General features: G+C 40.3%; 2 protein-coding genes across 2 annotated transcripts; both read left to right on the forward strand.

Moving 5' to 3' along the window:
* The first annotated feature begins 493 nt into the window (after positions 1 to 493).
* On the forward strand, positions 494 to 9608 carry LOC116603402 (protein SpAN-like). Its single transcript, XM_048726077.1, has 11 exons — positions 494 to 620; positions 1375 to 1530; positions 2135 to 2252; positions 3134 to 3318; positions 5353 to 5571; positions 6042 to 6206; positions 6708 to 6887; positions 7504 to 7665; positions 8198 to 8451; positions 8798 to 8881; positions 9417 to 9608. The coding sequence occupies exons 1-11, from the start codon at positions 536 to 538 to the stop codon at positions 9417 to 9419; spliced, it is 1611 nt and encodes a 536-aa protein (XP_048582034.1). The 5' UTR covers positions 494 to 535; the 3' UTR covers positions 9420 to 9608.
* Positions 9609 to 12921: 3313 nt separating this feature from the next.
* LOC5519695 (zinc metalloproteinase nas-14) lies at positions 12922 to 25986 on the forward strand. The gene is made up of 11 exons (XM_048726078.1): positions 12922 to 13059; positions 18211 to 18381; positions 19803 to 19920; positions 20549 to 20736; positions 21139 to 21357; positions 21953 to 22120; positions 23013 to 23192; positions 23403 to 23540; positions 24802 to 25055; positions 25600 to 25689; positions 25763 to 25986. The coding sequence occupies exons 1-10, from the start codon at positions 12993 to 12995 to the stop codon at positions 25681 to 25683; spliced, it is 1587 nt and encodes a 528-aa protein (XP_048582035.1). The 5' UTR covers positions 12922 to 12992; the 3' UTR covers positions 25684 to 25689; positions 25763 to 25986.
* The last annotated feature ends 1348 nt before the right edge of the window (positions 25987 to 27334 follow it).

The raw sequence follows: 27334 nt of genomic DNA on the forward strand, positions 1-27334 counted from the left end.
AAAAGTGAAAGCGATCAAGTAAAACCCTTCAATAAAAATTCTTTCTGAAAAAAGAGAATTTCTGGCTGATTCGTTAGCGTTGAATGTGTTGTCTTTTGGGTTGTTGTTATTTTGCCGCCAAGAGCCTGTGCGAGCGTGGGTTTGTTGCCCAAAAAGTCACGTGATTTCATAGTGGAAGTCGAATATTTTGACATCCTCAGACTTTTCGATGAAACAACACACATTACCCGGTCCCAGCTTCAAACTGTAGTATTGTAAAAGCCAATATTATCTCAATCTTGTTTTTAAAATAAACTCATTCTTTTCTGTCTTGCCTTTCCGGTGCCGTATTGAGTATTCATTTTTTTTACACGACAGAAAAAAAAAAAAAAACGTTGATGTCCCAAACGCTTCCCGACTAATTTCATTTTTTCCGCCCCTCTGACAACTAACAAAATTTATCCAGTACTAATGGATGATTATTTTTAGAAAACAAGTATAAAAATACCTTAGTTTGTCGTGGAAGCACAGACTTGTAACAAGATAGTATAGCGCAATGAGAATCGCTGTTTTGCTGTTGCTGGTCGTCAGCCCGGCTTTCTGCGCCGTCCCCTGGGTGAGACAAGTCACTCTTCCTCCAGGTAAATTTCCCGAAAAGTATTAAAAAAGTTAATCCTTTAAGAATAATCATAGGTGGCCCAGTTTGTTAGTGCGTCCTTCCATCATTTCTGAAACAGGTTCGATTTCCTTGATGCCTTGTTGAAATGTGAACCTTCTAAAAATTGTGCGCCTCTCTGTTCCCAGACGAGTCTTTCTCAATATCAGGTTTCGAAAATTTTAAAGCACATTAAACAATTAGTAAAGGGCAATTATCGATAATAACGCTATAGATATTTTATTTATTTATTTATATTCAACAGCAGCATCTAAACCCCTAAAGATCTAAACCCCATCAGGTTTCTTAACTTTTTAATACAATAAAACACAAAATTTTTTTTAATTTCCATGGTCATCAGGCATCGTCATTGTACTTAGGGGTTTCGCGTGGGCCACGGATTAATTAACATAAAAAGAGGTCATCATGACATATGCTGATATATTTCCCCCTCTTTGAGAAATCCTGGGTGCGCCTGTGAATTTAAAACAATCGAACGTATTAGAAAAATTCGAAATATTTTCTTAAAGTCCCATCATAACAGCCATTATAGGGGCCGACCATTTGGCGGCATTTGGCGTGCAAGAATTTATTTTACCGATGCAGGATTATAAGTATTTTTTTCGTCCATCAATTGGTGCAGGATCTTTTTTTCAAAAAATTCCCGCCCCCCCTCAAAAGTCAAATGGTCCTTAGAAAGCATAAACATTGTATATCTTATAACAATTGCATCTTGACAGATGTTGAAGACCTATGGGAAGGAGATATTCGATTAACTCCTGTAGAACAACAAGCGTTTGAAGAAAACGCCTCGGAAGAGAAACGAAATGCTATGCGCGACCGGGCATACCTGTGGGGAAGCCGGGTGATTCCTTACGTGATTGACTCTGGTTTAGGTAAGTTAAAGCCGCATTGTCACCAGTTTACTTCCGAAGGTCCGACGGAAACCTCAACCGTTAAAAGACAAAAGAATCTATTAAAATCCGAGATATTAAACAGGCCATCCGCTCTAAATTATCAATCACATCCTCAAAGAAACTTCCAATAAACACACTGCCTTTAATATTTTGAAATATTTATCGAGTTTTCCGTTAAAAATCATCGGAGATTGTTACGTAATCGACCGGAAGTTAACCGGTGACAATGCGGCTTTAACAGCTGCTTTCTTTGAAAAAGTAAACTGGGCAAACCCAAGGTATCGATCGAATTTGCTTCAAACTTAAAACCTTAATCACATTCAAAAATCATATTTGACATCTCAATTGCAGAATGCAGAATTTTCAGTTTAACAATAATAATGTTGTCTGAACCACCAGGAATATACAGAAATACTGGGATTGTATAAAAGTCCCCACCCCTCGAAACTTTAAAAGTGGGTGGTAATTGATGGGTCTTTTTAACATACAAACATAATATTCGTACTCTTTTTTCACCCTCTAAACTATCTAAAGCCGAATCACTTGTTGACATCGAAGCTCAGATATCGATTTAATGTTACAGAGAGTTTAGCAGTGGATGCGATCAATGCTGCCATACAAGAGTTCGGCACATACACTTGTATCACGTGGCGGCCACGTGTGGGCGATGAGTACTACGTGAAATTCATCAAGTCGTCTGGGTGAGTACCTTCAACCTCATGTGAAGACAAACGTTCTGTCCATGTATAGGACTAGCAAACAGTTCGGTAAAGTAAAACAAAACGCGTGACTTGAAGCCGATTACCAGTGACGTTACCTCTGCCGTTACCGCGTGATGCGACGTCCTTAAACACGTGACGACCACATGACATTAGGGGTTAAAGTAAGGGACGACGACGACGGCTTGGACAACAAGATCGAAAAAAAAAAAATGCGTTCGCGATTGGCGATTTATTCTAATTTAGTTGCAATAGAATAAGCAAAATAAACGGGTCGCAAATAGATGAAACTAAGCTATAAACGTTATTTCTACAGTAGCAAATGTAGTTAAATAAATTTGCACAGCAAACGTCCGCGTCCTCAATTGACTGCGAAAATAGTTTTCATGATGGATTTGGAAAACGACTGAAACTCATCAGGCAGAACGCATTTTGCATGCTACTATTAAATTCTGAATCAATTTTTTTTGCCGTCGTCATTTACCACGTGAACGACGTTCTTACCCATGTGACTTTAAATTCCACGCGTATGTCGGCAAAATATTGAATTAGATCTGTCAACCAGTCTTTTTGTGATCTTGATCACGTGTTGTTCAGGTGTGATAAATGAGTAAGTACGTCAGATAAACCGAGCTAGTACATTCCACACCATTCCACACCAATAATCACGTGGTCACTTGGTCTCAATCATCACATGACGTAAGGCGGTCTATATTTATAGTCTATTTGAATATAGTTTATATTTTGCAAAGTTTGTATTTTGATTAAACTGGCTGCCTACACACTGTAAGTTAAATCTAGCTACTCTAGGTAGCCAGCAAAATTTTGATGTTGTTGTTTGTCTAATACACGTGTTGTTCCAGGTGCTGGTCATACGTTGGTAAAATCAACGCGGTAGAAGGATACCAGGATCTCAGTATAGGCCTTGGGTGTGAATCGAAGGGCGTGGTCATGCATGAGATGATGCATGCGTTGGGGTTCTGGCACGAGCAGTCGCGGACCGATAGGGACCAGTACGTGGAGATCATGTGGGAGAACATCTTGCCTGGTATGGAATAAGATTTTGTTGGTGACGGGTATGGTGATGGTTATGTCCATTTCAATGTAATAAGATTTTGTTGGTGACGGGTTTGGTGATGGTTATGTCCATTCCAATGTAATAAAATTTTTTGGTGACGGGTTTGGTGATGGTTATGTCCATTCCAATGTAATAAGATTTTGTTGGTGACGGGTTTGGGGATGTTATGTCCATTCCAATGTAATAAGATTTTGTTGGTGACGGGTTTGGTGATGTTATGTCCATTTTAATGTAAAAAGATTTTGTTGGTGACGGGTTTGGTGATGTTATGTCCATTCCAATGTAATAAGATTTTGTTGGTGACGGGTTTGGTGATGTTATGTCCATTCCAATGTAATAAGATTTTGTTGGTGACGGGTTTGGTGATGTTATGTCCATTCCAATGTAATAAGATTTTGTTGGTGACGGGTTTGGTGATGTTATGTCCATTCCAATGTAATAAGATTTTGTTGGTGACGGGTTTGGTGATGTTATGTCCATTCCAATGTAATAAAATTTTTTGGTGACGGGTTTGGTGATGGTTATGTCCATTCCAATGGAATAAGATTTTGTTGGTGACGGGTTTGGTGATGTTATGTCCATTCCAATGTAATAAGATTTTGTTGGTGACGGGTTTGGTGATGTTATGTCCATTCCAATGTAATAAGATTTTGTTGGTGACGGGTTTGGTGATGGTTATGTCCATTCCAATGTAATATATTTTATTGGTGACGGTTTTGGTGATGTTATGTCCATTCCAATGGAATAAGATTTTGTTGGTGACGGTTTTGGTGATGTTATGTCCATTCCAATGGAATAAGATTTTGTTGGTGACGGGTTTGGTGATGGTTATGTCCATTCCAATGGAATAAGATTTTGTTGGTGACGGGTTTGGTGATGTTATGTCCATTCCAATGTAATAAGATTTTGTTGGTGACGGGTTTGGTGATGGTTATGTCCATTCCAATGTAATATATCTTATTGGTGACGGTTTTGGTGATGTTATGTCCATTCCAATGGAATAAGATTTTGTTGGTGACGGTTTTGGTGATGTTATGTCCATTCCAATGTAATAAGATTTTGTTGGTGACGGGTTTGGTGATGGTTATGTCCATTCCAATGGAATAAGATTTTGTTGGTGACGGGTTTGGTGATGTTATGTCCATTCCAATGTAATAAGATTTTGTTGGTGACGGGTTTGGTGATGTTATGTCCATTCCAATGTAATAAGATTTTGTTGGTGACGGGTTTGGTGATGGTTATGTCCATTCCAATGTAATATATTTTATTGGTGACGGTTTTGGTGATGTTATGTCCATTCCAATGTAATAAGATTTTGTTGGTGACGGGTTTGGTGATGGTTATGTCCATTCCAATGGAATATATTTTATTGGTGACGGGTTTGATGATGTTATGTCCATTCCAATGTAATAAGATTTTGTTGGTGACGGGTTTGGTGATGTTATGTCCATTCCAATGTAATAAGATTTTGTTGGTGACGGGTTTGGTGATGGTTATGTCTTCATTCCAACACCAAGGATATTTTGTGTATAGTTGCTGTTGTTGTTGTTGCTGCTGCTGCTCATGATGGTAATGTTTATGATTATGTACTAGAGAAGAGTTGCGATGATAATGGCTAGATCGACTATGATATTATGATAATGATGGTGATTTTGAATATGATAATGATGAATATTTTGAATTATGATGATGATGATCATTATTATTATGAATTATGATAATGAGATGATGATTATGATTGTGAATTATCAAAAACCTATGACAATTATGATGATGACGATTATGAATTATAATAATTATGATTATGATTATGATTATGAGATGGTGATTATGATGATGATTATGATTATGAATTATAATTATAATGATTATGATGATGATTATGAATTATGATAATAACAATGATGATTATGATTATGAATTATGAAAATAACAATGATTATGATGAGGATAATGGTGATGACAATGAATTATGATGACGGTGGTAACACCCTTTTCTCACAGACAAAGACAACAACTTCCAGAAGTACACACATGATCAAATAGATTCCCTCGGTTTTCCTTACGACTACAACTCTATCATGCATTACCAAAATATGGCCTTTAGCAGTAATGGAAAGAACACTATTCAGAAGCCTAACGCACCTAGCGAACCACTTGGGCAGCGCCTTAACTTCAGCGATACGGACGTTCTAGAACTTAAAAAACTCTACAGCTGCTCTGGTAAGGAGACCACTTCTATACTATGCTCAAAGCCAAAATTGTTGTGTAAGGAGGGACTGGCTATGAGACCTATTCTTGGAATTTTAAACAATATTAACATTTGTTGAAGATTCCCACGTATTCCTAAGATTCCACTAACTCTGGTTATTTTTCCTTTCACGTCACTTTATCAAAGTTTCTGTCGTGTTCTAGAAACATCAGCCCATGGTAACAAACTATTCTTGAGGGCTGCAAATCTCTGAAATCTTTTCTCTTTAAGTTTTCTATCCCCTAACCGTAAAACCATGAGCATGCCCAATTTTGTTTTCGAAAATGATCTTCGGCTTTGTTATTTCCATGTCCCTAACAAGAAAGATAATGAGTACGGAAGATCCCTTGTCTGTTGGTTGAGAGTCAAGGGAATCTCTCTTTCCCGTATACAGGAATACTAAAAGATAAAAGGTTGTTTTCTGTTTCACTTACTGTCTTAGTTTCGGGTGGTTGGAGCGAGTATAGTTCATACAGCCCATGTGACGCTGCTTGCAAAAAGTACCGAGTGCGATTTTGCATCAACGCCGACCCCGCAGCGTGCGACAGCAACTATCCATCGGGCGTACAGAAAGAGACGATTTCCTGTACCGTTGAAGAGTGCAATGGTAGGAGTGGTATAATACTCTTTTAAAGAGACTCTGTCCACTGTACGCGACACAGGGGGGGGGAGTGCGCAGGGTGCGTGCCCACCCCCCCCCCCCCCCCCCCCTTGGCGGCCAAAAAGTGGGTCATTTCTTATAAAGAAACTTCAAATACTATGCTATTTTTCATATAATACCTATGACTGCGCACCCCCCTCGGCCAATCCTGGAAAAGCGCCTGCTGTCAGCCGTTAGTATTCAATACTTAGTTAGTAATAGTTAATACTAAATTGTGAGAAAGCATCCATTTCTTTTGGCTGAATTGGGGAAGATCCTGTGTTGAAGTTTATTTTTAATTGAATTTGTCAATGAAGTGTAAAACTTGCTGTGTTTTTTAGATTATAATCACATAACTTTTCTTCCAATGATGAATCCAATCGAATCGACGACAAAGATGTGGCTGTCAAATTTTTTAGCCTTGTAGGCGAGCCTTTATTTATTTACTTATCTGTTATTTCCCTCTAGCGCCGGTCGATGGTCACTGGGGCCGCTGGTCAGTATGGAGCGCCTGTAGTCAAACATGTGGAGATGGAACTCAAACTAGAACGAGGGTGTGCGATGACCCTGCTCCAAAGAACGGTGGAAGCGCATGCGTCGGGGATAGCTCACAGGCTCAGGTCTGCAAAATAGCAACGTGTGGGTTAGGTGAGCAAAGCCTGAAACTGAGAATACCACGGTGCTCCAGAACGACCGATCTAAACACACAGATTTGACAGGCAATGATGGCCCGAACGAACATATTTCTCGTGTCGGGACCGAATCTGTTTCACAAACCGAAGCAGAGGCCCGACAAGTCGTATCATACAAATGCTCTGACCGCTCTGACAAATCGTAGCATGCAAATGCTCTGACCGCTCTGACAAATCGTAGCATGCAAATACTCTGACCAGTAATCAGAGCCCGACAAATCGGTTTCTGTAAATCTTCCTTTAACGTGTTGCCGCGCAGCTCTCGCACGCACGATGAGGGTGGAGCATGTACAATGCGCAACCGACGTCATATTGTCTTTCAAAGTTCCACTCTTTCAAATGATATGTCGGCGTCCGCTCGTTTGGTCTCATTTTGCGACCCTCTAGTAATTCTCCACGAAGTGACTGCTAGAGCGACTTGGTGCATGACTATCGACGATTTGGTAGCGCTTGAATCATAGTAATATCGTTTCGCGTCATCAAGATTTCATATTTTTATATCAAAAGTTTGCTGTCTCAGTTGGTTCTTAATGAGAACAGCAATTTTAATATCCATTTCTTTTTGGCATTAGGTCCAGATGACTGTGAGTTTGACATCGACGGATGTGCCATTTGGCAGGCAGACTACTCATCAAGTGTTTCCCCTAACAGTGCTTACTATAAGGATTGGATCATCCAGAGCGGGCCCACGCCCAGTGGTTACACAGGGCCAGCAGGGACTCGCACAGGAGCGGGTGAGTTGATGACAGGGATGGGGGGAGAGGGTGGAGGTAATAGTAGAACTAGTTCCCAGGCTACTCTCTGGGACACCATGGACTCGCACAGGATCGGGTGAGTTGATAATAGGGATGTAGGTAATAGTAGCACTAGTTCATGGGGGTAGGAGCCGGGGATATTTGGTAGCACTAGTTTCCAGGCTAATCTCCGGAATCGCCGCGCATCCTAATGATGCCTGGAAACGACGCTAGGAGCAACATGATCGCAGGTTTCTTTTACCTATACTATAGCATTACGCCTTTTTATTTTATTAAGTTGGAGCAAACATTTACAGACAACGTCCGGTCGCTGTGTAAAGACACGTAGTTTTCCCGTATGTAGTTACCCCGTATGTAGTTAGCCCGTATACTATTTTATGCTGCTTCAGTATCTCGATTTTGCTCCCATTTTCTCCTTACCTGACTTCCCATCATTCACATCTAGCCCGTTCAATGAACATACCTTTTCATTTTGAACATTCAATGACCTATCTGTTTGATTATGAATCAGGTAAATATGTGTATGCGGAAGCCTCCTCTTGTCCTGAAGGAAACACCATAAGATATCAAAGCAAACAATTCCCAGCTACTGCCGGGCGCTGCATGAGTTTCTACTATTACGCGTACGGGCTGACATACGGTAGCTGGAATATCTACGTTCGAGACAGCGCTGGCACGATGACAAAGATATACGAAAAAGTTGGTAGTCAGGGAGAACAGTGGATTAAAGACAGCGTTTCTATCTCAAGCTCTACAAACTACCAGGTGAGTACAGGGAAGTATGTGTAGTCATCGGGACACGGTATTATGGGTAGTCATGTGGGGCAGGGTATTATGGGTAGTCATGTGGGGCAGGGTATTATGGGTAGTCATGGGGGGCACGGTATTATGGGTAGTCATTGGGGGCACGGTATTATGGGTAGTCATGGGGGGCACGGTATTATGGGTAGTCATTGGGGGCACGGTATTATGGGTAGTCATGTGGGGCAGGGTATTATGGGTAGTCATCGGGGCACGGTATTATGGGTAGTCATGTGGGGCAGGGTATTATGGGTAGTCATGGGAGGGCAGTTATGTCTTAAACTGACCACGTTTCCTTGCGATAATCAAGGTCGTATTTGAGCTTGTCTGTGGAAGCAACTATGCCAGCGACTTGTGCATAGATGACGTCATGTTTAAAGATGGAGCTTGTTCGGTAAGATGTCACGTGACTCACGGTTATCAACGTTGTGATCGATGACATGCGTGTGTGATAGCAGTCTACCGTGAAGAAATCTTATATATAGAAGAGAATTGTTTCCATCGCGTAATCTTTAAGCTGAGCAGAGTTATTTGAGGAATCCAATGGTTAAGGCTTTATCTTTGAAAGCACAGATTCACCACGTGCGCAGCAAAATCACAAAAGCAAAAAAAAAAAAAAAAAATGAATCGGAAATAATGAAAAAAAAGCATAAAGCGGTTCGTGAATTCTACGGTAAAACTCAATCGAACATGAAATCTCTATTGGAGACAAATATTATTTTGCAAAGTCGAATACTGTAAATACTTATCTGAGGGCTGAGGGCTGTACGGAGAAATTCGGGGCGGAAAACCAGCCAATAAGAGCGCGCGTACTTCCGTTACCATAATGAATTTATTATATAATTTGGCTCATGCCGTAGTTTATACAGTAAATGTATCCATAACCCTGTGCATAAAATGTATTAAAGAGAATTGGTGTTTCATTTCAGTGAAAATGACCACTAAATGATCAACCAAAATCAGAAATGGACCATGGACTCGATTGGAGTGGGGAAATCAACAATGATCATTCAATAATTTGTGGCAACAATGGAACATGAAGATATTTAAAATAACCTTGTAAATTATGATAACATTGAAAGACATTTTAAGACAGCGAATAAATGATGAACTACTGCAAACTTTTATTGTTATTTATGCGCCCTTATTTTGCTACCGATAAACGAGCCCTCTTCAGGCATTTTCTTTATGTGCCAGGCCCGTAGCCAGAGGGAGTTCGGGGTTTCGGACGAACCCCCCCACTTGGCTTGAAGGTCCGCTCAGAGCAAACAAAAAATATATATCGTTCGGCTGGGTTACCGTGCACATCAATATGTCTTTAAAATGACTATAAAAATCTTTTTTTTAACAATCATCTTGATTATTATCGCTATATGTTAAAAAGCACCCTTTTAATAGGGTATTTTAAAATACATTTAAAATACAAGATTGAATTTATTTGAAGTATTGATTGCCTAATGTAATAAGGCGAGGGGAGGGGTATACCGGAAATTTGGTCCGCTGAAATAAAAAAACGAACCACCCCGCTCAAAATCCTGTTTAGTGATGTAGAAATTCGAAAGTAATGCCTTGGGCTGCCATTTTAGTTTAGAGCAATAGACGTGTTTTTGTTTTCCCGATGATTAGTAAAAAAAAGTTACTTTTTTATGAAAAAGTGAAAATTTTCTATGTCTACGGCCAAACCACTGACCTGAAGTAACCACGCAGAAACAGCAAAAGTATGGACCACTGTCGCTTTTAGTATGAGGTTAACAACACATACTGTTACTATACTTATTACTGTCGAATCCGTTGTTTCGCGAAACGTGTTTTCATAACACGATTTGTTTTGGTTTTTTGTTCCGTCAGTAAAACTCAATCAGCGTCTCGCTTTGTGCACTTCCCTGGCTATCCTCTGGACGAAAACCAGACAGTGTCGCGACAGAAAGCTAGGCAACTGCACTTGGCGAGAGATGGCAAGAGTCTGATTGACATAAAATAATTTGGCGGAAGATATGTGTGAGAAAAAGTGGTCAAAAATTGGATCTGACACAGCTGTGCGTTTGTCATCTGTATGCGCCATGTTCCAGGCTGTCATCAGAGACAATTTATGGGCATGTAATCATGTACTGCAAATTATTTTCAAGAGAATTGTAGAGAAGTGCCCGGTGCAAACAGTAGCGCCAAAAGCACAGCGTTTGCTCGATTCAAGTGTGCGCGCCTTGAAGATCAAGGAGGCCAGACATACCGCCACGTACCGAGTTACACGAGAACTCTGCCATTACAACAGTCTAGGGAAAAGCGCAGGGTTGGGTCCAAAGTAGTAATTTACTGATCAATTCGAACCGGCATCCTTAGCAGACGCGTACCCAGGATTAATGGGGGAGGGGGGGGGGTGCGCAGTCATAGGTTTTATATGGATAGCAAAATATATCTGGGAGTGCTTTAAATTGAGAGCCAAGCTAATAGGCGCTTCTAAAAATTAGAGAAGTAAACTTGTAAATATTATTTTTTTTTAATATCACTTATTGGGCAAAAGCCAATGTAACTATGATTTTAACACGGCTGCAAAAAACTTGTTGTCTATGTCTATGTCTATGGCTATGTCTATGTCTATGGAAAACCATAGTATTTAAAGAGTCCTTAAAAAGAAATGACACTTTTTTGGCCGCCAAAGGGGAGGTGCGCGCGCACAATTTTAACTTCCTAAATGCACACATAAAATAACAATCTTCTTAACTTCAAACGAAGGTGTCAACCGGAGTTCAATTCATATCGTCACTTGAGCAGAACAGACCAATCTATCCCCCATGTCCAATCTTTTAATCTAGAGGGTTAAATTAAATACTTTCAATACAATATTTGATAAAGTATCGCACTTCGTCTTTCTCGTTCTCTCGCTATAAGGCTGCAAGTAAATAATAACAAAGGAGCGGTAGATAAAAAATTTTTTCAAGACATCGAAATCCACAAATGCATACCCTACATTAAACATATTTTTTTAAATTCAGGAATCTGTTCAAGATTCAAGAAAAAAAGGATGCTTCTTATTCATAACAGCAATAAAGATGCTGCACTAAAGGACAAAACAAACAGACAATGATCTATCGACGTTTTTGAAACGAAAGTAAAAATAAAAAGCCGTCTTCATAAGCCTTTAAGCGTTAGGGGTGATCAAATTTATAATAAATAAATCCATATAAAAGCCCATGCATAACTCGTTAATTGAAAATCACAAATCTCTCCCTATTGCTTAGAATTCCCCTCATTTTTGTTAGAAAATTTCGAGTGACAAAAGTTTTTGTGACTCCACCACCATTATGTAGGCCATCAGATTTTCCAGGCATCATTCCAAAAAAGTCCTCGAAATATTCTTTTGGCGGAACTTCCCGAAATAAACCATAAACTTGATCTTTTGTCAGACATCTTGGATTTTTTAATATGGCCTTGTCCCAACAAATTATTAAGTTATTCATTGTCAGCATTTGGCAAACTCAGTATTTTCTTTTGAATCTTTTTTTCAAAAAAGCCTTTGCATTATATAGGCGGAACCATGCCAATGTCGCGCGCGTCGTCTATCTTTGATATTCTATTGTTTTATGCGCGCTAATACCGGTGAACTCCTTGGTTAGTACGTCCTTTTCAACAAATCTTACAAAAGTTTTATGGAATCATTACAATAAACCCTTAATAGCATTTAAGCCTTGGCAAAGAGTTTTTTTTTCTTGGCAACTATTTGATAAATCCGAAAAAATGAATAGATAATATAATGATGAATATGATTGTTTATAGTACATTATTTAACAAAAACTCGGTTGACGTTTGCTTCTTTTGATCAATAAAAAAGTATCCAAACTCCCGTGGACGCATTGTTGATTGATTCTTTTGGCCTTATTTTCAATCCTTATGATAAGGAGTCGCTCCTATATTTATGTCAGGTGAAGAAACAGTTTTGAATTAGGCTTTACATATTTTTGTAACATCTTTTATCCCTTTTATTATAAGAAGACACCCGCCCCCAAAAACTTCTTTTCCGAACATGATAAACATGATTGTCAATTAAAGAAAACAGTTTGTCAATATGCCAAGTGCATATGGTCTTGTTTACAACCGTGATAAATTGTGTAGGATTTTTCCAGTGTGCCAATTTTTCTTTTCGGCCCGATGATTACAAATTTTGCTTTTTTAAGCGACACACCTGGTCGTGTTGCACGCTCCAATTTAATCTCTACCGTTATCTTTTCTTTGGGTTCTTTTCAATAAAACGTTTTTTTGCGGAAAAAAAATGTGTTGGATGGTATTAACGGCAAATCGGGGTTCTTTTATTATTAAAAGAGAAATTGCTTTGTCAAACAAAGATTTATTTAATGACTTTCACATGGAAAATCTCATGAGGCAATACAGTTATCATAATTTGCGGTAATTACCGGCAATAGTTTAGCTAATGAGCTTAAATTGAGTATATTAACAGCATCTTGCACAGTTTAATAGTGTTGGAGTGTGGGTTAATTCTCTACATTGAAACCATGAGGGCGATTTGGGTTCTGCTTTTCGTTGGTCTCGCAGTCGCGAATTCAAACACGCTTCCTGAAGGTAAGCGGGGAAAAAAACAAAAACATTTCTCTCACGTAAGCGAGAGTCTTTCACGTTTCCTCCTTTTAAAACAAGAACTGTTACCAAAAGTCAACATCGAACTATTGCTTGAAAGTTTCTTTGCTAAAAATAACCTAACAATAAGAAAAAGGCCAACTAGGCCACCTTGGATTTGCTTGTCACCATGGTTCTCGTATAAAAGCTCGTATAAACCTGCTTGCGTGCCAGCGTACTTTTAAGGGCAAGTCGCATTACGTCTTTCCTGTTGATCTTGAATCGCAAAGTTTTGTGACTACAAAGGGGCCGTAAGGGTTTGCTGTCGATGTGGTTTTGCCTTAAACCTGGCGCGGTTTCTCGTCCGCGGTATTGGTTTCTCTAGACTGAGGGTTTTACAGTTATTGACTTATTTTGAAGGTTTTGCGTTTTTGGCGTTTTTCTGTGAGGTTTTTGTGCGTTTTTTTTCCCTGCGGTTTTGCGGTTTTCGCACCCCCTTCACGCCCCCTCCTAAGAAAATGCAGTTGGTAAAAGTGTCAATTGTTTTCTCAAGAATGCAAGCCGCCATCAGAGGAGAGAATAGAGCTAGCCTGAACCTTAGGACCGTGATTACTCACACTGACACAACGGCTACGACTCGGACGGCGTGACCATAAATGTAGCAATAAATTAGTTTCAATGAGAAAAACAGATTTTATACTCACAAACAGGCAGCAATTAACCGAAAACTTTATTACTAAAATAGCGAACCGGGAAAGTAAGGAGGGATAGTGGTTGTCACGGGTGCCAGTGCTGAAAAACGCAAGACTAGTTCCAGTACCGCGCGGTTAAACCAGCCTTTTGTTTTGAAATGGCGGCTGTTTACCGGCGAACAGTCACATTTTGGCGAATGCTAAGAAAACTAGACCAAACCTAAGGCTATAATTTTCTTTATGACTCCCTCATTATCACACAAATCTGTCATCTTTTGTACAGTATGGTTTTAATGCTTACTGTTAGTCAAATCATCGACTGAAGTCAGCCTTTCGTACCTTTACTCGAACGATTCAACACTACGATTGTGCTTGTTTTCGCCAGAGCACGCGCATGCGCATACGTTATTCAGCACTGTCCATGCGGGTTGGAGGCTGGTGGCAGGCGTGAGAACGGAAGGGTAATTATGGGATAGTGCTAAGTGGAGATGGGCTGTCAGGAGGGCACGGGGGTAGTGAGGGTGCGGATGCAAGGCGGATGTTTTGGTGATATGCGGGTATTCGTACCATGGCATTTATAGGGAGGGGAGAGGTATAAGAAGCATATAATCAATGGCTGTCGTTTTTCTAAATGGTCTTAAAAAGCCTGGGGTAAGCGTGCGGGAGACCTGTAATATTCTTAAACGTTACGGACTAGGCTCCATTTCAAAGATGGCTACCAGCAAAGTCGTGGTAAACACGAATTCCTGCAAGTTTACGTTGAAATTCTCGACTTACAAAGTTTTCACAAATAAAAGTTTTCAAAGAATTTCAAAAATGATTGAAGTGTTCTCCCAAATATGGTATGTAATGCCAATAAGGAAATGACCGAGCAAGCTAGAACAACGACAGTTTTTAACAAATTGACTAATATGGGGATAGTGGGTATAGGGTAGGGGATAATGTTCAGGGAAGTTATAGACCAAAAGCAAAGGCTGATAAGAGTTAAGGTGTGAAGAAAGAAGTGATTTACAATAAAATATGGCTCAAGGAAAAAGGCCCACATAAAAAATATAATTTAATGACAGTAAGTATGAATAGGATACAGTGCGGAACATTACCATGTTTGGTTATCAAATGATTAACAATCTGATTAACCAATCAGAGATGAGTATTACTATGCCCAGTCTCACGCGGACACGCCTCAACTCAGAGTGGGAAAACAAAATGGCGGTTCCGTTGAATCGGGAAAATCATGTTAAACGCCGCTTTTTAACTCTCTGCTAGCAGTGATTTCTTCTCATCTGTTTAAGCAGGGATTTCACCGACTCAGTGCGTCATATATACCCTATTTGTGTTGTTTCTCATCGGCAACAGACCTCATTTGCAGGGTTATTTTTACGACTTCACCGAATCGTACTATAATGAACGCGGAAGGGTAAGCCACTGCTAGCAGGCTATAACATTGATCACCAATTATCTAGTTGTAAGTTTCATCAAGTCATACAAATGCACAAAATTTCCCTGGATTTATCTTGCTTTCGCACTCGGAATGAAGACACTCCAAGAAAAATTTTACCTGGGATATTGAAACTAAAATGAATCTTATACAGAATGGCAGCGAGTCTCATTAAAAATGAAGCTAAATCGTATACAGATTGGCCGCGAGTCACTGTTTATTGTATGCAATTTAAAGACACTACATGAAAGTACTGTTTAAATGTTTATATTTGATCCTGGAATAAATAGATTTGCTATGATCAGTAAATCTCAGGGATGGCAGTCATTATTCATTGCTGCATTAGTTTGCTATTACTCGTTGTAAAAAAAGTCCTTACCAGAAATGCTCATATTATGGCTTTTTTTTATAAATGGATTCTAGAGGGGGCACTTGTTTGAGGGGCTATATAATGTGCTTATTCAATGAGGGGTGTATGTATACCTTGGTGTCAGAACCATCCCCAAAGGACTTCATTGTATTCAGCTCTGTTTTCATCATGATTCATTTTATTAAAAAAATGGAAGTTTTGTGACACAAATCGTGCTTAATACACAGGTTCTAACACCAAGTTAGAGCCATTGAGGGTGTATTCCATTGTGTGTGCATACAAATGGAAAAAGGCATAAAGTGTAAACTAGGGTGAGGAAAAGGCATGGTAAGGGCAAAGGGGTGGTGACTAAGCGTATGTCTAATTGGGGGTGCTGACACAGGTTGTGAAGATGAAGTAAACTTGTACCATGTTTGATTACTAGGCTTGGAGATAATAGGAGAATGGGAGTATAGTCATACCCTGGGTACCAGAGGCTCCAAGCTTCACTAGAGCAGATATCATATGGAAAATATCTATTCATATTTGTTGATACTTCAGGCTTATTTTTTTTCTCGCCAGTCTATTATATGCGCAAAGAGTCTTTTTTTTTATAAAAAAGGGAATTAAATTAATTTGATTTGATAGGCAAGTCTGAGTGTTGAAGCTCCCCTTTAAAACTATAGTGATATTAAGAATTTACATGTTTGGGGTATATAGGTTTGAGTAATTGTTTGGGAGGTAAGTTTCTATACTTGGTATATTTTATGTATAGAACTCAGGTTTGGGTATTTTTTTTGGGGGGGGGGGCTAATTTGACAAAAAGTCCTTATCGCAAATGCTTATTTTAGCATATTATGCCCTTCTTTTTACCCCTCTTGTACCAGGTTTGATTACTAGGCCTTGGAGATTCTAGGAGTATGATTGTGCAGTCATAGATATCATACTGTATGGAAAATAAATATTTATATTTGGTGATACTTCAGGAGCATTTTTTATCTCAGTGCCTATTGCACAGAGTTTGTTTGTTGTCTTTTTTATAAAAATGGAATAAAATTGATTTTATTTAATAAGCAAATCTAAGAGTTGAAGCTCCCTTATAGCAAGATTTTGTATGCTTGGGCTATAGAATTTAGGTTTGGTTATTTATTTGGGAGGTAAGTTTCTATGCTTGGTATATTTTATGTATAGAACTCAGGTTTGGGTATTTTTAAGGATGAGTAGGGGGGCTAATTCATCAAAAAGTTCTTATCGCAAATGCTTATTTTAACATATTATGCCCTTCTAGCATTAGATTTTAGAGGGGGCACTGGTTTGAGTGGCTATGTAATGCGCTTACTCAATGAGGGCTATTTTATGGTGTGTGCAGACAAATAGGAAAAGGCACAGAGTGTAAAATTAAAGGTTGAGAAATGCATGGTAAGGGGAGTGAGGTTGTGATGATTGAGGGCATGTCACATGTGGTGTGCTCACACAAGGTGTGAAGACAAGGAAGTAAAATTGTACCGGGTTTGATGACTAGGGCCTTGGAGGTGAGGAGGATAGAGTTTTTTTTATAAAAGGGAATAAAAATAAATTAAATTTGATAAGCAAATTTTCCTTCTAAAACTTTTTTTACGGGACTGGCAAGTTTCAAGCTTTTGTATGATTCACGAATAGAACTCAGATTTGGTTACTTTTTTTGGGGGAAGGGGGGCGATATCTATTCTTGGTGGAGTTTTGGGTATAGAGTTCAGATGCAGGTATATTCTTAGGGGTGGCGCGGTTCCATTCTTTTGGGGGCATAAAATGTTCGTATCTGTCGGAACCAACAGTCATGTTTACAGCTAGAGTGCCCCTCCCCCCCCCCATGTTGTTGTGGCGGTCGAGGGGCAAGACATTTAGCTAAAGAATGATAAGAAGCGAACCCCCGAGAGACAAGGGTAGGGTAAAATGCTTTTCGGCTAAATGTTGACACGAATTTTCATACCTATTCTTCGGCGATTTTTCCCTGTTGTATAGACGTTGGGCCTTGACTCGCACTTTCGTCAATTTGGTCCATCACACTCATATTTCTCTTTTTCTAAACGTAAACATTACGAAAAGAGTTCGATTTTACGGCAGTCTCCAATAAAATCGCTTAATTTGAAAAGGTTTCCCAAACGATATTTTACTTTCGAGCACAGGAACTCATCAATCAAATATCAAACTTGGTATAGAGCAGGAAATTTTGCTGTTTTGGTCGATTTTTGCGATGCGACGTCTCGCTAACAAAACAAATTCAAGTTTCAAACTCCGCGCGGCCATTTTGAATATTTGCATAATAAGTGGGTAAATCGATATAACCAAAAATAGTAATGTACGGCACTGGGATATTTCATAGAACCCTTTAGAAGGTTAAGCAGTCTTATGTGTGTACTAGTACAGGGTTTATCGTCAGGAGGTCAAGCAATTTTGAATTTTTGGCTGGCAACGGGATTTAAACTAGGAAAATTGAAAAATTTTAAATCGTGGCACCTTTCGGGAACAATCTATTTGTCACCATACGCCGAAACAAGAAGGATTGGAGAGCGAGATCCGCAATCAAGCCGAGTATCTGGTTGTGTTTCAAGCATATAAGGCGATCTAGTGCTACCCAACAGACAACAATAAATAAGTAAGACATACAAATAATGCGTTGTCTGTTGTATCTCCAATAGAACCACCAGATCTGTATGAAGGAGACATAAGGCCGGCTCCTGGAGACGAGTTCGACTACTCAAATGAAGGGGATGTTGATGGGAACTCTGGGGCTTCAAAGAGAAACGCAATCCGCAATCGAGGCAGCCTCTGGTCGGGCCTCGTGGTTCCTTACGTCATCGACTCCCAGCGTAAGTCATGATTGTCTAATAATATAGTCAATCTACGATAATCTAACGTGTGCATCCAATTTATTGCAAGATAATTAAACAATTAAAAATAATTGTCAACGAAATTCTTAATGAACCGAAAAGGCTGAGCATCCCGACATCTTCGATTGCCATCTTGGACAATATTTTTCATAGCGCACTTTAGCAGATTGACTATAAAAGGGAGGTGGGATAAAGAGTTTTCATGGGCGAGGAGCCCTTTGACAGGAGAAAAAAATGACAAAGTTCCAATTGTAAGGTAGTGTTAGCTTATATTTTGTCGATAATTTGCCTAGAGGTTCCTTACATAATATGAAACAAAATAAGCTTTGATACTTTTTTGGTATGATGATTCGTCCTTCGATACGATTCAGCAAAGTTGCCATCATTCATGAGAAAAGTAGCAATTTCAATGAAATTGGGCAATTTCAGACAAATCAAGAGTCTTACAATTTGCAATATCTCTGGAACGGATAACCTACCACCAAAAAGTACTACAGCTTATTTTGGTTTATTTTATTACACAAGGAACATCTATGCAAAAAATCAAGCGAATATAAGCTAAAACGACCTTACAATTTGGATCTTTAGCATTTTTTGCTCCTGTCGGAGCCCTTTATCAAGATAATTGGATTATATGGATTCTACTGATTTAACCATGGTTGGTAGAGGAGAATGGTTAGGAAACCAGGCGGACATAAACAATAGGCGCTCTGTGATGTTTAGCAACCCTATCACGTTATTTCGACCCTGCACATACCAAGCATACAGTACAAGAAAACATATGGACAAGATTTATGAATATGCGTATTTGGGCAGAAATCCCTGATTTATTTATTTGAAACCTTGCCATTTCTATTAAGTTTGTTTTAACATTTTTTTTAACATTGTTTTTTATCACTTTACATGTTTTATCACCGTTACATCCTAGCTCTACAGCTCTATAAAATTGGTTTTATAAAAGCATGTATATTATGTACAAGTACCCGAGCGAAGCCAAAATGTTCTCGAGAGTAGGGCTTTACTGAACAATCTCAGTGAGCTTACATGGCAAGCATGATAGGATTTATACGACTCCGCATAAATACTATGAAGTTTTGTGCAGTATCCATGCAAAGAGCAATGATTCTTAGTTTATTAGTTTACTCCATATTTTCACGTACACGCTCGACTTGTGCAGGGTCAATATCACGTGACAACTCGAAAAAGCTAACAAAGAAACACCTCAAGAGTTCGCCGCGTTTCCTAACCAATCCTCTTCTAACCATGATCTAACGTGAAGGGGGGGCTTTGAGTGATCCCCCTCCTCCGGCCTTCCTCCTTTTCGGCCCCTGATAAATTTCTCGTGTAAGACCTTAAACCTTAGGATAAAAAAAGCTTCCCTCATATTTGTCAACCAATAGTTGATGCAGAGGCTTCCGCTATCGAGGCAGCCATCACTCAATTCAACGCAGCTAGCTGTCTAAAGTGGAAACCACGCACTGCTAACGAATATTACGTCAGGTTTATCAAGGATGTAGGGTAAGCATTTAGCTACATTAAGAAGTTTTGAAAGTCTCTAGAAGCAGGGCTGTTGCAGGCCACGTAAGATTGGGGGGGGGGGGGGCACAATACAGAAACATTAAGAAAATATTTGGGGGCACAGCCACGTCCCTACTGGTCATTTCCTTATATATTTTTAAAACATTGGGTGGAGGGCACATGCCCCCAGTGCCCCACCCCATGCTACAGCCCTGAGAGGTTTTAATAGGGTATCTGGTAAGCAGAATTTGGCTACACTTAGAAGTGGCAGTGGCATTCTCTGGGGCCGACGAATTGACGTATCTTGCCGCAAGCACACTAAAAAGATTAATTAGCGAGCTAAACCCATGGACTCACTGTAAAAATCAATATATCCTTGCCGCAAGCACACTAAAAAGATTCATTAGCGAGCTAAACCCACTGGAATCACTGTGAAAATCAATATATCCTTAGATAAAAATCGGCTTCATTTTATTGCAAAAGCTAAGGATAATTATTGTGTTTTACCCCAAAATAATAACAAAAACGATAATAGTGTCAGACAAGCAATAACAAATAAAGTACCATTTCTTTCTTGGAGTGGGAAGGAGGAGCTCCTATAAAGCCAGGTGTTTTTTTTGTTGATAAGATGCTGGTCGTACGTTGGCAAAATTGGGTTCTCCGACGGCTATCAGAGCCTGAGTCTTGGTGAGGGTTGCACCACTTCGGTAGGCACCATGCTCCACGAGATGATGCACGCAGTCGGATTTTTCCACGCACAGTCACGATCCGACAGGAACAACTACGTGGAAATCATGTGGGAGAACATCCAAGACGGTGAGGATGATTGGTGATGGTGATGGTGATTGTGATGGTGATGATGATGATGGTGACGATGGTGGTGATGGTGATAGTGATGGTGGTGGTGATGATGATGGTGATGGTGATGGTGATGGTGGTGATGGTCATGGTGATGGTGGTGGTGGTGGTTTGCAATGCAATGAGAATAATGATGATGAAGATGATAAAGGATATAAACATGAAAACTATATTAATATTGCTTATTTTGTATGCTAAAATGATCATTATGATGTCATTATGATGACGATGATTATAAAACAATAATAATGGTGATGATTCGGCATTTTTATATATAGTATCATCAATTAATAACGGCAATGAGCTCTTGACAAAAGACACGTTGATAGAAATAACGATTGTTTTTACGATGCTTGGCAGGTAAGGAGCATAACTTCAACAAGTATAATAAATTTGACATTGACGAGCTGAGCCTTCCCTACGACATTGAGTCCGTCATGCACTATGGAAACACGTACTTCAGCAAAAACGGCAAGCCCACCTTACAAAGGATCGGAAACCCAAGCTATCCACTCGGCCAGCGAAACGGCTTTAGCGCTAATGACATAGAACAGCTCAATAGGCTCTACAGTTGCGACGGTAAGTTCGTGTAATGGAAAAATGCTCTGATTTGTTCGTTAAACGTTCCCGTTATTCAACTTGAATAGCCGTCATTTTGTCATCCTAGTTAGGTCTAGAAGGCCTCAATTTCCATCTGCTGTTCAATATGATTGAATGTGTTATTAAAAGTATTTACTTATGCATTTCAATAAAATCTATAACAAAAGTGCGGTTGATAAGGGATCTACTGGATCTTTTATAAAAACGGAGCACCATCCTTTCTGCTCTCTTCTCTCCCCTTGTGTCTTTAGTTTTGATCCTTCACCTCCCCCATTTATATCCCCTTTCTCCATCTAAACCCTCTCCCATCCATACCCCCTTCCCCATCCATAACCCCTCTCCCATCCATAACCCCTTTTCCATCCATAACCCCTCTCCCATCCATAACCCCTCTCCCATCCATAACCCCTTTTCCATCCATAACCCCTCTCCCATCCATAACCCCTCTCCCATCCATAACCCCTTTTCCATCCATACCCCTCTTCCATCCATACCCCCATCCGTCCCTCCACCCCCCTCCCCCCCACCCTCAGACTCAAAACAAGATGATGATTATGTCGTTTTCCCCGTATAGTTGCTGCAGGTGGGTGGAGCCAATGGAGCTCATTCACCCCATGCGATGACGCTTGCATGAAAACCCGCCAGCGATTTTGTAGGAGCCTTGACTCTGCCGCCTGTGATGCTGCTATTCCTAACGGAGTTCAACAAAACACAGTCGCCTGTTCATCAGAAGAGTGTAACGGTACGCTAAAAGCAACGGTCTCTTAGGCAGATTTCTTGTTATGCGTCACGAATAATTATCATTGATTTGACACGTGCGATGCCTATAATGTGTATTTCATGACGCATGACTATCGATTTGATGGCGTATTGCATGATGCACGGTAAAAATTTGTTAGCATATGCATTACAATGCGTGTTTTTTTAGTTAAAACATAACCATTGTTTTGTTCATGGTGTCTTGCATGAAGCGTGACTATTGTTTTAGTGGAAAGTGCATTGCATGACGCGTGACAATTGTTTTAATGAAAAGTGCATTGCATGCACATGACTATTGTTATAGTGTAAAGTGCATTGCATGACGCGTGACTATTGTTTTAGTGAAAAGCGCATTGCATGACGCGTGACTATTGTTTTAGTGAAAAGTGCATTGCATGACGCGTGACAATTGTTTTAGTGAAAAGTTCATTGCATGACGCGTGACTATTGTTATAGTGTAAAGTGCACTGCATGACGCGTGACTATTGTTTAATGAAAAGTGCATTCCATGACGCATGACTATTGTTGTAGTGAAAAAGTGCATTGCATGACGCGTGACTATTGTTTAATGAAATGTGCATTGCATGACGCGTGACTATTATTTTAGTGAAAGTGCATTGCATGACGCGTGACTATTGTTTTAATAAAAAGTGCATTGCATGACGCGTGACTATTGTTTTAGTGAAAAGTGCATTGCATGACGGGTGACTATTGTTTTAGTGAAAGTGCATTGCATGAGGCGTGACTATTGTTTAATGAAAAGTGCATTGCATGACGCGTGACTCTTGTTTTAGTGAGGGTGCATTGAATGACGCGTGACTGCATTTCTTGACGCATCGAGTTATTTTACGCCGCCTCTTATTTGCATAACACAGCGCCTGTCGATGGTCACTGGGGCCGCTGGTCATCTTGGGGAGCCTGCAGTAAATCATGCGGTGATGGAACTCACGTCAGAACAAGATTGTGTGACGATTCCCAGGCCAAGAATGGCGGCAGTGGGTGTGTCGGTGACAGCTCCCAATCCGAGGCCTGCAACCTGGCGTCGTGTGGACTGGGTAGTTGAATAAAACTAATAATTTGTCCTGGGGGCAAGGATAACTCTCTCTTTATGGACTTGATAATAATAGGACCTCATCAGGGGCGACTTGGGGATATCGGAGACCAATACAGTATAGAGATACACATTCAAAAGTGTATAAATTGAATATATTATTTGGCAATATGACCTCCCACCTCATAACACGCTTTAACTTTTACATTTCCAGGTCCTGATGACTGCGAGTTTAATAATGGAGATTGTTTCTGGGTACCCGACCCGTCCTCCAGCGCCTCCTACTGGTCTCGATCGCCAGCTGGTACCCCTAGCGGCTACACCGGACCCGCCGGGCCCAGGACTGGACTAGGTGAGACACCCTACGTATGCCCGGGATCATAACCAAAACATGTGATGTCCTTAAGTCCTTAGAATAACACAAATAAATCATTTATAAAAGACTCAATTTTGTCCTCTATGAGGACAATAACTATAAGCGGCAGCTTGGGGTGAGCTGGATGGGCTGGGTGTGTGTTTTTTTTTTTTGTGTTGCATCATTATTTCTGTCATCATTTCTGTCACAGCTATCATACCAGCTCTTGTATCTTAAGGTTAAATTGCACTCTATGAGGACAATAACTAGAGGCAGAATGGGAAAGAAGGGGGGGGGGGGGGGGGGAAGGCATGCTCCCCGGGACCTGTCATGCCATTCTTTATATCGAGGTATGATTGTCATGTTGGCCAGTCTCAGGCAGGCCCTGGGGGGGGGGGGGGGGGGGGAAGGGGGGGGGGGGGGTTGAAATCCGAAAATGTGGACCAAATTTTTTTTCCGGGGTAGGGGGAGTGAGTTCTCATAAAAAAAGTTCATGAACGGACATGCCAATTCTGTTCGGCCACGGTAGAGGACGAGTTCCACGTTGTTGTGCATTGCAGAAAATATACGCAGTTAAGAACCAACTTTTTCGGAAAAAAAAGGGTAGATCCTGGGGATTTCATCTCGCTAAGAATTCGGAGAGGCAGATTTTCTCTCTAGTGTTTAACCCTGCAAAGAAAATAGCAAAAGAGGCGGCAAAGGATGTCTGGGAATGTTGCTGGAGTCTTTGACTTTATAATTCACTTTAAGACAAGCCTTGTACTAAATCTGTATACGGTGAAGTAAATAAATTGTATTGTATTTGTATAAAAATCTGACCACCACCGAAAAATGAAAAAGGGTTTTTTTTTTCCTTTGCAGTATCTCCAAGGGACCTTTATTACGTTTCAGAGTGATCTAGCTTATGCTTTATAGTTTTGTCTACAAATAGCGAGTCTATTGAGTACCGAAAGTGGACCTTCGGCTTTTTTATGTGATTTTTTTATGCCGTGGCAGTATCTCCAAGGGACGTTTATTACGTACCAGAGTGATCTAGCTTATGCTTTATAGTTTTGTCTACAAATAGCGAGTCTATTGAGAAACAAAGGTGGACCTTTGGCCGTTGTTGGGGTGGGGGGGGGGGGGTGTTTGCACCCCCTACACCCCCATGTTACGGGCCTGGGCCTGTCAGGGCACTATCTTCTCCACATCATCGCTCTACCGGCTAGGTGGCATACCTTAAATAACCCGTGATATTTAACGGATTCAACACTTTCAGGGTATTACGTTTATGCTGAGGCGTCGCAATGCGCCGAAGGCAGCGCTGTACGACTGATGAGCAAACAATTCCCAGCTACTGCCGGGCGCTGCATGAGTTTCTACTATTACGCGTACGGGCTGACATACGGTAGCTGGAATATCTACGTTCGAGACAGCGCTGGCGCGATGAGGAAGATATACGGGAAAGTGGGTAGTCAGGGAGAACAGTGGTTTAAAGACAGCGTTTCTATCACCAGCTCTACAAACTACCAGGTGAGTACAGGGAAGTATGTGTAGTCATCGGGGCACGGTATTATGGGTAGTCATGTGGGGCAGGGAATTATGGGTAGTCATGGGGGGCAGGGTGTTATGGGTAGTGAAGGGGGGCAGGGTATTATGGGTAGTCATGGTGGCGCAGGGAATTATGGGTAGTCATTGGGGCAGGGTATTATGGGTAGTCATGGTGGGGCAGGGTATTATTGGTAGTCATGGGGGGCAGGGTGTTACGGGTAGTCAAGGGGGGCAGGGTATTATGGGTAGTCATGGTGGCGCAGGGAATTACAGGGTAGTCATGGGGGCAGGGTATTATGGGTAGTCATAGTGGGGCAGGGTATTATGGGTAGTCATGGGGGGGCAGGGAATCATGGGTAGATAAGAAGACAAAGATTCGTTGAAGGTCAACAGGTAAAGGAGGCTATGGAAAGCCAGGATGGCCATATTGATAGCCTGTGAAAGGCTATGCTTAGTATATTATATTAATATTATATAGTATATCTGAGTAGTCTTATACTGACCACGTTTTCTTGCGATAATCTAGGTCGTATTTGAGCTCGTCTGTGGAAGCAACTACGCTAGCGACTTGTGCATTGATGACGTCATGTTTACAGATGGAGCTTGCTAAAACAATGTAAACATACATCAACCAGTTCTCTTTGGTTTTCATGACCCCTTTAAATCTAACGAGTTACTGCCTTTTTCAGAGCAAGGAAAACGTTTCAGATGAGCTACAAAATATCATCAAACAGATATTGAATTCAGGATCGTCCAACGGATACACGTGCCGTCTTTGTTCGGATCATAGATCTTTGCAAGCCGTAAAATAGATAAAAAAGTAAAATAATGTTAATGAAAATTTTTTTTAGATTCATAATTTGAAGTAATACTAAGTAGAACTAATTGAATAAAGCTTCAAAGTTCATTCAAACAGCTCTCACCGTTGTGTTGTTTTGGGAAGGGAAGATAATCAAAATTTTTCCCCAAAGAAGGGCTGTTGGAAATTGGACTATGGTTCTGTTATATCGGTGTTTATGGCACAAAAGTAAGTTAAAAGCAAAAATAAAATAAAAACTAATAACTAGTCGGTGAGTAAACAGCGAGTTAGTACATCCTACCGATAAGCCCCTACCGATAACGTTGCTAAACTCGCCAAAAAATCCTCAATTCTAGTCATACTCATGTGACTTCGAAATCCTTGGTTCATCACTAGTATTTAACTAATTCTTTATCGAGTTATTATTCAAGAAGTCGTGCTGTGGTGTATGGACGTTTTTCATTTCTCCTCTTCACAATCTTTTCCCATATCATACTTAACGATCACCAACAAGTTGGGCTGGGGTGTGTTGTGAAGTTTGTCTCCACGTAAAGATGAATTTCTCTGCCGTCTGAATAAAGAGAAAGACACATATTTATTTATATCTCGCTTTGTGGGGGTATCCTCGACTAGACAGGTGGTCAATTTAAACGCTCGTATCCTATTTCACTTGATTTATCACATCTGAAAACACCGCGAATTTGCCTAATCTGTAGCAAGTGACCTATGGTGAAAAGGGAAATGAAATACTTGCGGTACAAAATTGTACAGCACTAACCCATTCACACATTGGGCCGCCTCAATGTGTAAGGGGGATTTGTGGAAGGCCGCTTAGTTATCAATGTGAGAACGGCTCAGCTCTCTCTTTGCTGACTTTGTGGGATCAGAAGTATTCAGGTGAAGATTACGCGCAAGGTTACAATCGAGGTAATTGTTTTCCGAGCTGCTTCCTACTGATTCTGAGCTTAAACGAGCATTCGTTATCTATTATGAATCACCTTTTCGTCAAACAGGTTTTGAATAAACGATATTTACCATATTTATCACTGAACATTCAAAATCAAGTACTCGTGTAAATCAGCGTTAGAAATGTTGAACAAAACAAGACAATTTACAGGGCACGAGATATATTCCGTATTCGCGAAAAAGTGGATTTTATCAGTGCACTATTCAAAGACAAGTGCAAAATATATTTAACTCAAGATCTAGCCGTGGCTGAATGTCATTTTCACAGTTATCCTATACACCTATTTCAAATAAGGTCGCACTCGGAGAATCTGTGGATCGTAACCCGCAGTGCTTCATGGGTATCAAGTAAATAAAGCGTAAATAAGCGTAAATAAAATACAAATCCAGGTTTCTAAAGGTGAAGAGTTCTTGTTCATGTTCTTATGAACAGTCACATAGCTTTCAGATACAAAGATTCAGCCGTTTATACGCTACCCATAAACCACCGCGGGTG

This window comes from Nematostella vectensis, chromosome 4 (assembly GCF_932526225.1).
Source record: "Nematostella vectensis chromosome 4, jaNemVect1.1, whole genome shotgun sequence".
Classification (NCBI taxonomy): Eukaryota; Metazoa; Cnidaria; class Anthozoa; order Actiniaria; family Edwardsiidae; genus Nematostella; species Nematostella vectensis.

What these genes read in the sequence shown, in the direction of transcription:
- LOC5519695 (XM_048726078.1), top strand. Translation starts at nt 12,993, where the DNA reads ATGAGGGCGATTTGGGTTCTGCTTTTCGTTGGTCTCGCAGTCGCGAAT. An exon ending in TTCATCAGAAGAGTGTAACG is followed by an intron (nt 22,121 to 23,012) that starts GTACGCTAAAAG and finishes TGCATAACACAG; the next exon opens with CGCCTGTCGATGGTCACTGG. An exon ending in CCAGCTCTACAAACTACCAG is followed by an intron (nt 25,056 to 25,599) that starts GTGAGTACAGGG and finishes GCGATAATCTAG; the next exon opens with GTCGTATTTGAGCTCGTCTG.
- LOC116603402 (XM_048726077.1), top strand. Translation starts at nt 536, where the DNA reads ATGAGAATCGCTGTTTTGCTGTTGCTGGTCGTCAGCCCGGCTTTCTGC. An exon ending in AAAACTCTACAGCTGCTCTG is followed by an intron (nt 5,572 to 6,041) that starts GTAAGGAGACCA and finishes TTACTGTCTTAG; the next exon opens with TTTCGGGTGGTTGGAGCGAG. An exon ending in AATAGCAACGTGTGGGTTAG is followed by an intron (nt 6,888 to 7,503) that starts GTGAGCAAAGCC and finishes TTTTGGCATTAG; the next exon opens with GTCCAGATGACTGTGAGTTT.